This window comes from Danio rerio, chromosome 12, assembly GCF_052040795.2.
Source record: "Danio rerio strain M-AB ecotype USA chromosome 12, GRCz13ab, whole genome shotgun sequence".
Lineage (NCBI taxonomy): Eukaryota > Metazoa > Chordata > Actinopteri > Cypriniformes > Danionidae > Danio > Danio rerio.
Genome location: NC_141032.1, coordinates 12058767 through 12075798, shown reverse-complemented (window position 1 = coordinate 12075798; position 17032 = coordinate 12058767). Strand labels below are relative to the sequence as shown.

General features: G+C 36.1%; 1 protein-coding gene and 1 long non-coding RNA gene across 2 annotated transcripts in view; one reads left to right on the top strand and one right to left on the bottom strand.

Moving 5' to 3' along the window:
* The window catches only part of adam9b (ADAM metallopeptidase domain 9b), a 39583-nt gene extending 26804 nt beyond the window's left edge, over positions 1-12779 (top strand). The window contains 3 exon segments of the mRNA NM_001114439.1: positions 3925-4045; positions 4290-4336; positions 12216-12779. Of these exon segments, the coding sequence (NP_001107911.1) occupies positions 3925-4045; positions 4290-4336; positions 12216-12273 (226 nt within the window). The 3' untranslated portion in view covers positions 12274-12779.
* Positions 635-16147, bottom strand: LOC147841301 (uncharacterized). Its single transcript, XR_015503926.1, has 4 exons — positions 15240-16147; positions 12045-14900; positions 4178-6682; positions 635-4140 (listed from the first exon to the last, which is right to left on the bottom strand). It is a non-coding gene; the product is annotated as an uncharacterized LOC147841301 (long non-coding RNA).
* Between the last annotated feature and the right edge of the window lie 885 nt (positions 16148-17032).

The following is a 17032-nucleotide window of genomic DNA, read 5'->3' as shown; positions in this document are numbered from 1 at the left end:
TCTACACATACTATTGTGGGTTGTTACATGTGTGTAGTTACACCAGTATTACACAAGTAAATACTATGCAACAGTGTGTACATACACTGTAGTTACATACTACTTACACATCGTTACCATGTAAGTTCACAGGTATAAGCCAAGCGGCAACCTCCCGCTCTCCCTCGCGAAGCCAATACGGAAGTAACTAAAACTGCAATTTATCCGAAACTCTGCTAGTCCTGGCCGCTCCTGGCTTCATAATAGAGCAAATTTCAGTTGAGCCCACTGTTAAAATGGCCAACTTTACAGCAGAAAAAAGGTGTTTACAGCCTGGTACCAAAAAAAAGATTTTGGTTTATACAGCTAGTATTACCCTTCATGACAACTGTGAGGGGGGTGAATTTTTTTATAACTCATCCGTTTCCTTTATATTAAGTTATATTAAGTTTGCATAATTAAGGGCGTGGCCACTTGAGTGACAGCTAGGTCTCGCTGGTCGCCGTCACGTCACCTCAGCTGAATCCTGCAGATTACCCACTGATCTCGGCATATTTATCGTATTTTTGTGTTGTTTTATGTGGCTTTACACAGTCAACTGCCTTTTGGACTTGTTTCCTACAATTATCAGATGATATGGAATGCTTTGTGCACTTAATTGTGCTCACAAACCATTCACGCTGCCTCTGTTTCCCATGTGAGTAAAGTTATATACTTATATACCATCTCTATAGATGTATTTGTTTTATTTAAGATCATTTATCTTTTATATTTATATTTAGAGCTGCAATGCACTCCAGAATCTGTCAGATTGATTAGCTGTAGGCTCTAGAACAGTCAGGTGAAGTGTTATCATACAGTGTTATGCTGGATTTTATCAATAGTCTTGCATTTAGACTATATCTGAAGTGTTTGGAAGTAATTCGCGTTTTCCTCCTGTTGAAAAATGCCATAAGAACAATTTTTAGTGGCTCAATGTATTACTACAGTATTTTTAAAATTCTAAACACTTTATTGATATAGTGTACAACCAAGCACAAGTGGTCAAAACACAAACGAGTCGCAGGTGATAAAAGTATTAAGCGTTTTCCCAAAGTAAAGTGTGTCTGAGCCAGGTCCAAGCAAAATGCCAGCAGGTGTCTGTAGCTCCGCTCACTCTCCGCCTCTTTGCCCTTGTTTGGTATCCCGCCGTGAGTGCGATGAGGCGCGAACAAAATGGCGATGGTTGGCCGCGCCTACTTGTGGCTTCTTTTGCGCTCTTCAGAAACCTATTGGTGACGTCACGGACACTACGTCCATATATTTTACAGTCTATGGTATAAGCGACAATATAAAGTGGGACCAGGAATTTTAACATGTACTGTGGCTTGCACTTTTCTAGCACCTGTTTAAAAAAGCAACAAAATAGTGCTGGATGCTCTAAGAAAATTATTGGTAGCAAGGGAAGGATCGGCAAAGCTGGGAATCAAGCTCGGGTCGCCGTGAGGATGTTGTTACTATGTCGGCGCAAAGTACCACTTGGCTATTGGCTCCAACATGCTCTGTACATTTAAAGTAAAATCAAAAAACAACCTGGCCTGCATTTCTCAAAATCATCATAAACCTAAGTAAATTGTAAAAATGATCGTGCGACTAATCTTAATTTTATGGTCTGTTTCACCAAAAGCATTGTAACTTTAACAAAGTAATCGTTAAAGCCCCACGGCAATGAGGATGAGGACAATTGGTGGATTACACCTGTAACTTTATTCAGGTGCAAGTGTAGTTATAATGAAATGTTTTAATTGGATTTTATTGTACATGTAGCGAAATTAGCTCATTTTATGAATGTTAATGATTAATAATAACAAGTTATTATTATTTATGACTGCGTCATGGTGGCGCAGTGGGTAGCATGATCGCCTCACAGCAAGAAGGTCGCTGGTTCAAGACAATCTAACATGGTAATGAAGTAATTTATTGATTAGTCTAACATATAACAAAAACGTCACCACATAACAACAAAAACAAAACAGCGAGGAAAATAGAGAGTTTAGATAAAAGGATGGCAAATCTAATTCAGTTCCACACTACTATTAAAAACCACCATGTAAACACCTTAAAAGGGCACAGCGTAAACGCATGACTAATACCTGTATTTCTGGGTCTCTCTCTCTTCCTGTGATATTTTTCTGATGCTTGGAAGATTAAGTCTTTTAGGAGGTCCTTTGTCATTTGCGTGGAGTTTGCGACACAGATTTGAGAATTCACAAAATTTAAACTAAGTTATAATTTGCCAGGAAATAAGAAACACTGTGGTATGTCTTTGAGTACCGGGACAGGCTGACTCTGGCCAGCATCTTGATGGATAAGATGTTACAGAGTGACTTTACTCTCTGACTTTTTGGAGCCGGGACTCATAAAAGTCATTTTAGCAGTGATATCTACTCTGGGCTGTAATAATTAGGAAATATGTTTGAAAAATGGAGAAATATGGATGAACTCAATAAATAAATAAATAATTGAAAATCTGTCAATGACTTTCATGGATATACATGAAAGCTATGCATGTATTGGGCATTTCTTATGCATAACTTTGTGTTCTTTACCCTCAAGGTTTTCATTTTTAATACATTTTTTAAAATCGTTTTGCAAGTGCCTCTGTCTGTATGTCTGTGCTTTATATACATTTGTATTCATCCACATGAGATGACTATTATTGCGTTAAACATACAGGATACCACTCCTTATAAGGTTATATTTCAGCATTTTGTAAATGGACAGCAACTCCAAAGTACAGTGGGTGACACTTCAAAAAGACCATTACCCCCCTATGTGACAACGCTACGGCACTAAGGGATTAAGAATGGGTTTTTAGGTGTAACAGCAGTTTAGCACATGGAACGAGTTCTCACATGATCATTTTACATGCATCTTTGAGGAAATGCGTGTGAAACTGTAATGAGCATTTTTAACTTTGCACATACAGAATGCTTTTAAGAGCCAAGACGCATATTTATCAGGGAACCTGGCCTTGATCTGAAGTCATTTTGAACAAAACCAGACCAAAGCTTAAGGATGAAATATATTTCCAGAAATGTGCACTCTGACTAGTAAACATCTTCAAACTAATACCGGTTTGTGATGTAATGAGTTAGGTGTGGCTCTGTGATTTCCTTAGCATAATCATCCGGATTAAGACTTAACATGGACAAACCAGAAAGCTGTTTTATAGTAAACAATGACATTGTAATTCTTCCTGAAAGCTGCACTGTTTAAAAAGTAAACGTGCTTGCTTTCAAAGTGATATATTGTGAAGTTAAATTAACACAACATGACTTGAAAAGAGTGATGAAATTCAAAACGGGTGTAAAGAAATCCATATTTCTATGATCAGATGTTTTATACTGTCATTTTTGTTTTTGTTTTTTGCTTTTGGTACATATACTGTATATTCACACCAGCAATGCAGGTTTTAAGATTCCCATGGGAAGGATAAAAGACAAATACACTCAAAAATGTACTTTTGCTACTTGCACAAACTATTTATATAAAACAATTAATGCAACACACATCCTATTTAATTTGGGTACAACTTAATTGTTTTATGTTCAATCCACTTAAATTTGTAAAACTATTAAGTTAACCTAATTGGCTTTTCTTGTGACATGATGAAGGAATTGTGAAGATCCCAGCTTTTTTACAGCGTAGCACTGATCTGCTATTGTGTAATAATCTGACACATTGTGAAATAAGAGGGTTGTTTAAGTGGAAAATGGGACCGGTTTTATTAGAATATTAAAAAATTAAAATTAATCAATCCCTAGTTGATTGTGAGTGGCTTGAGGAGAAGATACAGCTTTGTAATGTTGTAAAGAAACTGATTAGTACATTAGTCATTAATAAATGTTTGAATTTAGTTTAAAATCTTCTGATATTAATATTTTGCTTAATGTTTTACAACAGGCCAACGAATGCAGCAAATGGTTCTTCGAACGCCCCATCAAATGTGCAAGCAAATGGCAATACAACAAGAGCATCCGCACCACAGTCGATGACAGAAATTCAAACAGCACACCAATCACAGGTTACCACACTGCCACACGATTAATTACTCGAAAAGAAACAGGGCTACAGAAATGTGCTTTACTGTGCAAACAATCTAGGGATGAGATATGATTACTGTCATTTTGCCCTGCTTTCATTTCCACAGCTTCACTTTGTCCTGACAGCTATTCTAATGTGCCTCTAATGCTAAACAAGGTTACATTTGGTATAGTTATAAGGTCAGTAATAGATGATTATGATAACTTTGCTTATTTGTTTTTCAGCCAACTGATCCAAAGTATCAACAGGATACCACAGTAAACCAACCAAGGTATTCACTAGAAATATCAGGCCTAAGTATTTTCAGTGCTGTCTGTTTTTATTGGTGGTGTTTCAGGCAACATACTGTACTTCTTATTACAGTCAAGAATATTTCCATGAGTCTAATTTTAGTCTCAGATATTTGGTCTGAAACTGGACCTACAAGTTTGTCTGCATATTTGGAAAGGGAGATGCGCTCTTAAAAACATACCCAGAATATTATAGACTTAAAGACTAAGCAACCAATCAAAACACCCTAATAACATATTACAAAAACACAAATGCATAGCAGCGTCTTGGAAGAATATTGTACTGCTGTAATAGAGAGCTGTATAGAATATACTTTTGTAGCTATTGTGGTGGTAGGTTTTGCACTGGGAAACGATAATAATGATCAATTTAGAAAATGGAGAAAAAAATCAAAGATGAAAAGTTCACAGGCATTAAAATAAAAATGTTGTACTGCTTTAGAAACAGATTTACTAATTTCTGAGCTGACCTTTTTTGTGGTTAAAAAACAGGTTTTTATAAAGACATGCAATGAAATATGAGCAAAATGTGCATTTTTACCATGCGTTACAGAAGACTAAAATGTAATTTATTGGAACAGTATATTTGATACAGTAAAATAATGTTGGCCAAATTTTCAACAAGAATGTTTTCATAATATTAATTTTAAAAAATATCACATTCAGCCCCAAAATACGAATTAATTATCATTTTAGGTATTTACACTCACACTTATACTGTTGAAGTCAGAATTTTTAGCCCTCCTGTTTATTTTTTTTTTCAATTTCTGTTTAACGGAGAAGATTCTGTCAGCACATTTCTAAACATAATAGTTTTAATAACTGGTTTATTTTACCTTTGCTGTGATGATAGTACATAATATTTGACTAGATATTTTTCAAGACACTTCTATACAGCTTAAAGTGACATTTAAACGCTTAACTAGGTTAATTAGGTTAACTAGGCAGGTTAGGGTAATTAGGCAAGTTATTGTAATAACGATGGTCTGTTCTGTAGAAAAATGAAAAAAAAAAAAAAGTTAAAGCTTAGCTTAAAGGGGCTAATAATTTTGACCTTAACATGGTGTCTAAAAAATTAAAAACTGCTTTTATTCTAGTCGAAATAAACCAAATAAGATGTTCTCCAGAAAAAAAAAATATTATCAGACATACTGTGAAAATTTGCTTGCTCTGTTAAACGTCATTTGGGAAATATTTAAAAAAGAAAAAAAAATTAAAAGGGGGTTTAGTAATTCTGACTTCAACTGTATGTGGTAGCTCATAGGATCCAAAGGTGTATAAAAGAGAAACATGCTGTGATCAATATTGTCTGATGGAGAGCCGGTGCTCAAAACGTCACACGCTTTGTGATAGCTTTTTAAAGTTAATAAGTGTTTATTTTTGGAGTGTTGGAGTTGCTGCCTTTATGAATGATTGAAATCCTTACACTTCAAAAATATCCTTCAGACCATTACACTGAAAAAAAAAATATTCAAAGACGATTCCTTGAAGTTATAAAATTTCTGGTTGTAAAGAATTTATTTGGGCTGAATTTAAACAAATTAAGTTGAACATTACAAAATTTTATTTGTTTAAATTCAACACATTTAAATTGTTTGCAACAATTTTGCAGACATCATTTTTTTGTGTATTTATCTTATATTTCAATTTCAGTACAGGTCAGAATAATGCAGTTTCCATCTTACATAAATATAATGTTACAATAAATGATGGAAATGCTGTCACCCACATTTTACATCTTCTTTACATGATACCTTTAAAGGTTTGAAACCTTTAAAGTAGACCATTTACTAAAAGATACTACGCCTTATATACAGTTGAAGTCTTTTATATTCTTTCAGAATTCTTTTAGATTCCCCCCAAGCTCAGGTTTAACTGAGATCTTTTTTTGCCCAACACATCTCTAAAACAGCAAAATAGTTTTAATAACCCATTTCTGATTACTGAATTATTTTATCCTTGCAATGATGACTGTGCATATTATTTTACTAGATATTGTTAAGATATTCAGCTTAAAGTGTGATTTAAAAACTTATGCTAGTTAGGATAACAAGGCAAGTTAGGGTAATTATTCAAGTCAATGTATAATGTTTTTTTTTTCTTTTGTTGCCAGTTGATAAAGAAATACTGTTAAGGGGGTAATAATATTGACTTTAAGAGGTTTTTATTATTATTAAAAACTTATTTTATTCTAGCTAAAATAAAAAAATTTAAAGAAATATTATCTGAAATACTGTGAAAATGTTCTTGCGCCATTTAAATATTACTTGATAATTATTTGAAGAAGAATAAATATTTCACAGGAAAGCTAATAATTTTTCCTTGAGCTGCACGGTCCGTGTACGTTTTGTTCATTTGTTTTCCATTTTCAAACGGAATAAAGGAAATGGAGAAAACGGCCGTTTTTCTTTTGCTCACGAGAAAACGAAAAAACGAGATTTTGGCTGGATTTTCCTTTTTTGGTTTAGGGTAGGAAAACGGATAAACGACTTTAAAATTCATTTTACACATGTAGGCGGTGCTGAAACGCCCACTTTCCTCTAATTGGTTAACCAAATCTGCGCTCGTGACGTCGTCCTCAAAATAAAAGCCTTACACGCAGGCTTTTAATTATTATTATTTAATTATATATATATATAAACAGTTTACATATTCTATCATTTGAACCACACACAGTTAGCAGGCTTACATTCATTGGGTATGTATAAATTAAATAAAAACGTAAATCAGCAGTATTCTTAGACATTTGTCATTAAAATAAGGTCATAGTTCACTGCCAAGCTTCTTGCTGCTGTGCACCTGATGCTGAGCAAAGATAGCCATTTCCGAGCAGCACCTGGTTTACATGATTGTTTCAGAGCTATTGTAGGCCTAAATAATAGCCTACTCTGTATAAAATAATAATTTATTATTATTATTATTATTATTATTATTAGGCCTATTATTATTAGTATTGTTATTATTTACTTAGTTATTCAATGGTTGCAAGAACACATTGGACCCTGCATGGGGCTATAATAAATGGTACCATTTGTTTCTATTGGATTTTCTCCTATTTTAATTTAATATATGCCTTTAGCCTATTGTAAATATTTATTTGATAATTAATACTTTTTTATTGCAACGTCAAAGTAGGCCTGTCTTATTATTATTATTTTTTGTTATTATTTTGTCGTTGTTGTTGTTATTATTATTGTAGCAGGGACATAGCCACAGGTGTGGCAGAGTGTGCTGGTGCCACCCAAAGTGGCATCTTGCACCTGAAAATAGATGCCTTCGCGCTCAAGCGCGCGCAAAAAAACTTGCACAGGCAAAAGTAATGATGAATGTGTTGAAGGGAAAAAAAAAAACATTCTAATTATTTGTTAATAAAATAGTGCAACATTATTCTCAGTCAGTGTAGGCTGAAAAAATTAAGATCGCCAGCATTTCAAGGGTGGTTTTATTTTTAGTTCATTGCTGTGACGCGCTATATTTCACTAAGGCTGCATGAGACTGCGCCTCTTGCTTATTTTCTCTATTTTACATACAGAACATATCATACAGTCCAGGTTCTACCATTCTAGTGAGTGTGGGGCATTGCTTTACAGTGGTAAAGTGGATTATTTCTTGGCAAATTCATAATGATTCACTTTGTTTAGTAATAAATTTCATAGTTATAAAATAACTACATTTCAAGAATATGTTAACACTTTCAACTATTTAGGATTATTTATTGCATCAAAAGTAATTTCAAAGTAACATTAAATGTACGTATAAACTGCTTAATTTGTGTGTGTAAACACCTAAGATGCAAAAAGCTTATTTAGACCAGAATAGGCCTACTAAATGCAACGGTCAATGTATGTAAACTTATGACCTAAAATGTCTTAAATGACTAAATTTAAGTCTTTTTAAGTTTTTAAATAATTTAAGTTTAACATAAATGATTTAAACTTTAAACTTCAAATTAACAGAGAATGGCAAATAAATTGTTTATTAAATGGAGGTCAGGTGTCTATCTTAATTATAATTATTAAATATTATGACACTATAATTCAGTGGTGTATTGGAGAGTACGCACCTTTTAATTAATTAATTTTAAATAAGTGGTTTATCCTAAATAAAATGCAATGGGATCGGTGTGCAATGAATAGTTTGAAAACCCCTGGTTCAGACTAGACGAGCTAGCTGTCTGTGCGCTGCGCTAATAACTTGGCATTTGCTCTTTTCGGTGCTGCCAGATGCATTTATAGTGCATAAAATAATAAAAAAGATAATTCGGTAAAGCGCGCGATGCGCGCAGAAATAAGCACACTATATGCATATGTCGAATTAAGTTCTCTTTTTCTTTAATCAAGACTTTTCCATTCGAGGAATTACAGTTATTAATAGCTTAGTCCTTATAAACGATCAGTTTATAAAATACACAATTTACGGATCAAGCCTAATGAAGAATAAGAAGAATATGCAACGCATTATGATCCTTGAATGATCAGAGCGCATTTATATAAACTATATATTTTATATAATCCATAAATATTAAAAAACATTATACATTTAAAGTAATGGAACATTATATGTTATAAAATGTAAACTATTATTTAGGCTACAGGCTAAATAAAGGCGCCTTTTCGGGGCTGTTCAGCGCGTGCGTCAAAGAAAAGACATGACACAATCTCAATAAAAACTTGTTGTTTATTTACAATATCTAAAGGGATATAAAACATCTAACATGCATCTCCATTCTCAACGAGTTTCTGTGTTCTGCATCCTTCACAGACCGAGGTCTCATTCCGAGGTAATCTGTAAATATTCTCATTTGGTTCTGGCACATTCTTGATTAAAGGTGAAACTGACCGGCGCAACGGATGATTTGTCATCTAGGGTGACTACAGTTATAATACAGGTTATGGAACTATTTCACTTTAATTTCATATTATTATTTTATTAAACAAACAAACCAGTTTTTGTTTTGGCTCTGCATGCAGCATATTGGATCTTTGAAGCATTGCACTTCAAATGTTATTCCTTTTTTTATTGTATTTTTAATATTTTTAATTATACAACACAAAATTGGTTCTAAACATAAGCCCCTTTCACACATACAGACCTTTCCGGAAAATTACCGGCAATTTTCCAGAAAGGTTGTATGTGTGAACAGGTCCTTTTTGAAAATACCGGTAAATTCGTTCTGGCTATTTTCCGGAAAGAGAAGTTGTAACATTACCGGCAATTTGCCGGAATGCTGCGCTGTGTGAACGCAGAAGGAATATTTCCGGAATAAGCGCGTGCACGTCTAGAACGTGCTGACGTGAGACGTCTGCTTTAGCCAATCACAACAGTCAGACGCATTTACGTCCGCGCGGTTTGTGAGAATAAAAGCCTTTGAATATTTTTCCAGACGCATTTAGCTGCTAGAAGTTAGTCAGATCACGTTTATATGTTCTTCTTAATGCCAACTGTGCAAATAATCATCGATAAGGTGCATATGATAAGCCGTTGTTTGTTTACCTTCAAGCTTTGCGTGTGCCCATGAAACAGCCTGTGAGCGCCAGCACACACACATATTATGATCTCGACATGCGAAAGTGATCCTGCGAAAGTTGTTCACAATATTGATCATCAAAAGAGTTTGTAATTTAGTCAAATGTTTACAAATACAAGCGCAGCCGTTTAAAGCTCATTTGTGGTGAATGATGTCAGAATTTACCGGTATTTTGGAATGGATGTGTGAATGCTCTTTTCCGGAAAATTTCCGTAACGTCCTCGCCTGTGTGAACAGCGCTTTTTTGAATATACCGGTAAAGTCGTTCCGTAAATTTTCCGGATATTTACCGGTATCACTGTGTGAAAGGGGCTATAGCCTACATTTTCCTATAGGCTATGATGAAGTGTATATTTTTGTTCACACAGGTCCTATACAAAACTGTGTGGATGGATGATTTGTTTCTCCGTGAAAATCACTCATTTAATAAGCAAAACAGGCCAAAATGTTGTTTAGCTTGCGTCAAACTGGATGGACAATTTACAAACATATTGAATACAAAGGCTGGTTATTTTATGCAATAAAGGACAATAGGCCTATTACAAATTAAAGAAAATTATTTGCATATTAAAATGAAAATGTATGATACAACAACAGATCCTACCTCGTAAGAAATAACTTTAGATAATGTAAATAAGCATCAAGTTTTTTTTTTTGAGATTGTGTCTAATTCAGTAGTGTAGTGCGTTCGCGTGGGTTTCCTCCGGGTGCTCCGGTTTTCCCCACAGTCCAAAGACATGCGGTACAGGTGAATTGGGTAGGCTAAATTGTCCGTACTGTATAAGTGTGTGTGTATGTGTGGATGTTTCCCAGAGATGGGTTGTGGCTGGAAGGGCATCCGCTGCGTAAAAACTTGCTAAATAAGTTGGCGGTTCATTCCGCTGTGGCGACCCCAGAATAATAAAGGGACTAAGCCGACAAGAAAATGAATGAATAATGTGCAATACTAATTTAAAATACGTATCACTAACCTTATATGTGAAATAACAGGGCCCGCTGTAGCACTTTCTCAAGAAGAGCAAATGTCAAATTATTAGCGCAACGCACATGTAGCGAGCTCATCTGTTTGTCGGAACTACTAGACACAATTTTTTTTTTTATCAACTATAATGTGTTTAATTAGTTAATTTGAAATTTATTTCATTATTCCAGCAATAATTGTTGAGTGAAAGAATGCGCTAGAAATATGCATTGCGGCTCCCTTTATTGTACAGGCTTATTGCACTTAAACTTTTTTAGGTTCGGCTCTCGAATTAGTAAGGTTATGAGTAAATGTTATTTAAAATATTTAAATAACCATCTAGCCTACAATAACAGCAAATTTAATAATAAAAAATAATAATAAGACAGGCCTACTTTGGCGTTACAATAAAATAGTATTAATTATCAAATAAATAATTACAATATATAATTAAAATAGGAAGAAATAAATGAAAACAAATGGTACCCTTTGTTTTTATAGCAGGGCCCAAAGTGTTCTTATTCTGGTTCTGCTAACAACTATTAAAAAGAAAAAAAAAACACCAAACAATAAAAACACAAGTAACTGATAATAATAATAATAATAATAATAATAATAATAATAATAATAATAATAATTATTATTATTATTATTATTATTATTATTATAAAGCCCTTGCTCTGAAACAATCATGCAAACCAAGTGCTCCTCGGAAATGGCTATCTTTGCTCTGCATCAGGTGCACAGCAGCAAGAAGCTTGGCAGTGAACTATGACCTTATTTTAATGACAAATGTCTAAGAATACTGCTATACGTTTTTATTTAATTTATACATACGCAATGAATGTAAGCCTGCTAACTTTGTGTGGTTCAAATGATAGAATATGTAAACTTAGTTAATATATAATTAAATAATAATAATTAAAAGCCTACGTGTAAGGCTTTTATTTTGAGGGTGACGTCACGAGCGCAGATTTGGTTAACCAATTAGAGGAAAGTGGGCGTTTCAGCACCGCCTACATGTGTAAGATTAATTTTAAAGTCGTTTATCCGTTTTCCTACCCTAAACCAAAAAAGGAAAATCCAGCCAAAATCTCGTTTTTTCATTTTCTCGTGAGCAAAAGAAAAACGGAAAAACGGCCGTTTTCTCCATTTCCTTTATTCCGTTTGAAAATGGAAAACAAATGAACAAAACGTACACGGACTGTGCACATATAAAATTACTTTTGTACATTTAATCCGGTAGTCACTAAAATAGGATGCCTGACCATTGAGTAAAAAAAAAACCTTTACAAACATAATTCGACTTTCTTGTTTCAAATCAATGTCTGAGATTTTCATGACTGATCTGACCTTCTTCTCCATCTTACAGACAAGGACCTGGAGTCCCCAAACCAATCCCACCCAGACAGACCCAAGTACCAGTATGAAGGAACAAACCTGCACAATTATTGCTCTTTTGTATTGTACATGTATTGTATTTTCACATGACACACAATTTATTCTTTAAATGAAATTGTTGGCACACTTTCTAAAATTGAAAACAGACCAAGGATCAGTGCTGCTTATAGTAAAAAAATGTTTACATGAATTGTAATTTTGTTTTCTACATTAAGTGATGAATGCATGGCATCTTAACACAGTGCTTGATAATATTTATTGTCTTTGGGGGAAGAATTAATCTCCCATAGATTAAGCTGCACTGTAATCGTGTGAATTCAGGGATTTGAGCACAGTAAATGTGTAAATTCCGCCTGTTTTGTTACATTTAGAAGAAAAGGTTCACTGTTTTCATTCTTCTTTTTTCTGTTGTTTGGTTTGCTATTTTAATACAAATATTTTCATATTAAAGTAACGTAATTTTACAGAAAATCTGTTTTATATGTACCATAAATGTCTAAATGAAAATAATAAAGTATATTCTGTATTTAAACTATTAATCGTGTCATGTAAATTAGTTTTAAAAATGCTGTTTTGATAGAATGTTCATAAATATTCCATATCTTATAATGTTACATGGTCTGCATTATGATGCTCATTCACTCTTTATATTCGATTTACTTACCAATATGGCAAGCCGTTTTGAAACTATTCTGTTGGTATTTGTTCATTCATTCGTTTTCTACTGCTTTTCCGGGGCCAGGTCGCAGGGGCAGCAGTCTTAGGAGAGAACCCCTGACTTCCCTCTTCCCAGACACTTCCTCCAGCTCCTCAAGGGGGATCCCGGGGCGTTTCCAGGCCAGCTGAGAGACATAGTCCCTCCAGCCTGTCCTGGGTCTTCCCCGAGGCCTCCTCCCGGTGGGACATGCCTGGAAAACCTCCCTAGGTAGGCGTCCAAGAGGCATCTGAAACAGATGCCACAGCCACGTCAGCTGACTTCACTCAATGTGATGGAGCATCGGCTCTACTTTGAGCTCCTCCTGGTTGACAGAGCTACTCACCCTATCTATAAGGGTGTGCCCTGCCACCCTGTGAAGGAAACTCATTTCGGCCGCTTGTATCCAAGATCTTGTCCTTTCAGTCATGACCTAAAGCTCATGACCATAGATGAGAGTAGGAAAGTAGATTGACCAGTAAATCGAGAGCTTTGCCTTTATTATCCAAGATTATATTTATGTTGCATTCTAGTATATATTTATTTCTGCTATTTTGTCACCCTCTAGCGTTTTGTTGCTGTTTGTGTTTTTGATTGAGTAGACTTCTTTGCACCTTCCAATCATTGACCGCCGGTGTTTTTAAGAGCTGATGCTGCAGCACTTCAGTGACGGGGACGGTCCAGACATGGAGTTGTGCTCCATTTTGTTGTATTCAGCCTTAGTTTGTGTTTTCTCCCCACACTTCATTTACTTTAAGTTGATTTGTTGATTTATATACAAAAATGATTCTTTGTATAACTCATGTTCAGTATTTTTGTATTTATATGAAAATATGCACAGTACATTTGTAATTATAAACTTTTTTGTATGTATTCACATTGTTATTACATTATAGGTACTATGTAATAACATTGTAATTGCATAGTTATGCAAAATACCATGGGACCATCGCAACTGGCCCACCTTTACAGGTACTCCGCCCTGCACCAACTGTGGGCCAGTGGCATAATTCCCCTCCTACTTTCTTCCATTACCACCAGTTAGTGAGTTAGGGATATACTCTTTATAAGGGTTGGTGGTTACAGCTGATCATCAGATGGGCACCCCCCCTTCCTTGGTGTTTCACCGATTTAAGCCCATGGCCCCTAGGGAGGGCTCAACAGCAGATCCAGCATCCTGGATCTACTCCTGCTGACCACCCACTCAACTCTAGGATATGTTATGTCTTTCAACAGGTTGGCTTTTCCACCGAACCTCCCTTTGTAGCCAAATCCAGTGAGATGTTACTTCCGCCTGTTCAGTGACCTTTCCTACAAGCCGTTTCCTGGCCATTTCTTCAATTCCCAGCAGTCCGAGCACTTTCCAGAGTGACTGCCCCGCAAACTCCCTACAACCCGCCTCTACTGGTAAATTCCAGGCCCTCCATCTGTTCTCCTGGCTCTCAAGTATAAGACTTTGATATTTTTTGAGCTTGCGTTTATGGGCCTCCTCTATTTTGTCCTCCCAGGGTATTGTAAGTTCTATAAGCACCACCTGTTTGGTTCCTCTAGACCAGAGGACAATATCTGGTCTGAGGCTAGTGTGTGCTATTTCCTCTGGGTATTTAAGCTGCTTTTTCAGGTCTGCCCGCATTTTGCAATCCTTCGCTGAGGCCAGAACGCCTCCTCTCCTTCGTCCTGCTGCCGCGCTCTCTCCTGACCTAATAAACTGAATAAAGCAATGCCCATCAGAATGTTGTTTCATCTTTTCCTTGCCTGCTCCAATCCATCCGCCAACTAAAAGAGGATTTTATTATGCCGCCACCGGAATTTCCTGTCTGCCAAACTTGACTGGCTTGCTGATAGGACATGCTCAAGATTTGCCTGCTTTCCATGTAGTGACCAGCTTGGCCTTTCTACCATCCCCCAGATATGAAGGTTTGACGAAGTCGGCAGAACATCATAGACTGAACACAGCAGGAACTTTATGCGTTGTCCTTCCATGCTCCAATTATCTGGCCATGTCAGGACACTTTCTCTTACGCCCTCCTATCTTGTTCAGCTGCCCTACTTTTTCATGCCAACAGCTTTAACTCGCTGAGTTTCCTCCTCTGCTTTGCGGACCTCTCTTTGTATTAGCCTGCAACGTTCCTTTGGGTCTGCTTTGTTCCAGCTTGCGCTAGTGAAGCAGCCCAATCCAAGCCTTCCCTGCGCTACTGTCCCAACAATATCAGCATGCTGCAGTCGTTCCTCTGCATCCCTTTGTGCTTCATTAGCTGACCATTTGCGGCCTGCCCTAACCACAATGTCTGCATGGCGCACTTTTCCATTCTAACTGTGTTGCAACATTATGGCCTGCCGTGTTTTCGTTAGTTTGTACTTGTCTAGAATTGATGTCACTGGTAGCTGTAGCTTGCTGCCTGTGCTATATAGACCAATGGAGCAGAAGGTTCTTGGCACACCCAACCACCGTCGAAGATAGGTGTTCATTTTCCTCTCTAGTCTTTCTACTGTAGAGACAGGCACCTCATAAACAAGTAGAGGCCAGAGCAGTCTAGGAAGTACTCCATGCTGGTAACCCCAGGCCTTATATTTGCCAGGTAGGCCACTCTTCTCTAAAGGTTACATCCAGGTATCTACTTGGACAATCATTTGCCTCACGCTTTCCTTATCATTAAGGTCTGCCCTATACCACTTCCCCAAACTCTTGACTGGTTTTTCTCTGACTGTTGGGATGGTGGTACCTTTTATTCTAAACCGAAATTGGTCCTGAATGCACCCCCTCCTCAATACAAGGCTCCTGGACTTCTCAGGTTTAAACTCCATCCGTGCCCAATCAGTGAATTCCACAAGATCCTCTAGAATCCATCACCCTTCAGGTATTGATTTTGCCATTATGGTGAGGTCTTCCATAAATGCTCTTTGCTCTTTGCTCTTTGCACCTGCTGGTTGCCATTGGACAAGATAGTTCCATGCCACAACTTCTCTGCTGACTTAACAAGAAGATTAATTGCTGCTGAAAACCAGATCACTGAAATCGTGCATTCAGTGACAATGCCCACCTTTAGTCTCTGCCACTCTGTGGTAAAATTCTGAAAGGTGAATTTTATATCGGATGTAATTACTATGTAGTTACATAGTAAATACATTGTTATTACATCCAAAAATACTTAATAATTACTCAGTACATTATAACTTATAACTACTATGTAATAACATTGTAGTTACATTGTTATATAATGTCAATGTTATAACATTGTATTTGCATGTTATAACAATGTAATTACAGTGTTAGAACACTGTCATTACAATAGCAGCATAATATAGTTTAATTATGATATAGTCCTTTTTTCTTAAAATACAAAATAACCCATTTTGCTTTGCGTGTGTGTGCAAGGAGAATGCTTAGAACTTCCAGTCGGCAGCTGATGCGCATAAACAGTATCATTTGGACAGCTATGAAACGATTGTTTAATCTATTTTATTCACTTTTAACATCTTTAAACTAAAACTGTTGTCGATCAGCACCACCTCCTGGACTGATCATTTAAAAAAATGTAATGTAATAGGACAGAAAACAACTACTGTAAGGCATTTTTTCTCGTTGTCAGACGGCATCTTGTGCCGTTTAAATGGAGCCTAATCATCGGTAAAGTAAAACGTTTTCTCTTTCTTTCAAATAAATAACCAACCCAAACAAATGCAATTTACCAAAATGTTTGAAACACACACGTAGCCTACTGTACTGTCCCACTAACACACTGATTGAATAAGTGTCACAAAGTAAAAAAAGTGTTTTGAAATGACACAAAAACACAAACCGTGGTAAATACTACACAGCACAAACTAACTAGCTTGCGACTGGAAATCCGCCAGCAGAGTATCAATAACAGACTTTTATTGGTCATTTTTGTAAATTGCATGACTTACATACCTGTTGTTTCATGCCAGTATTCTGGTTTGCTCTATAATGCAAAGAAGTATTGTGTGTGCGTGTGTGTGTGAGCGTGTGTGTGCCTGTGCGTGCATTAAAAAGAGCCGCTGAGCTAACAGCTGAAAGTTCTGGAAAACACACACACTCACTGTATTTCTGACGGCAGACACGTGAACTAGGA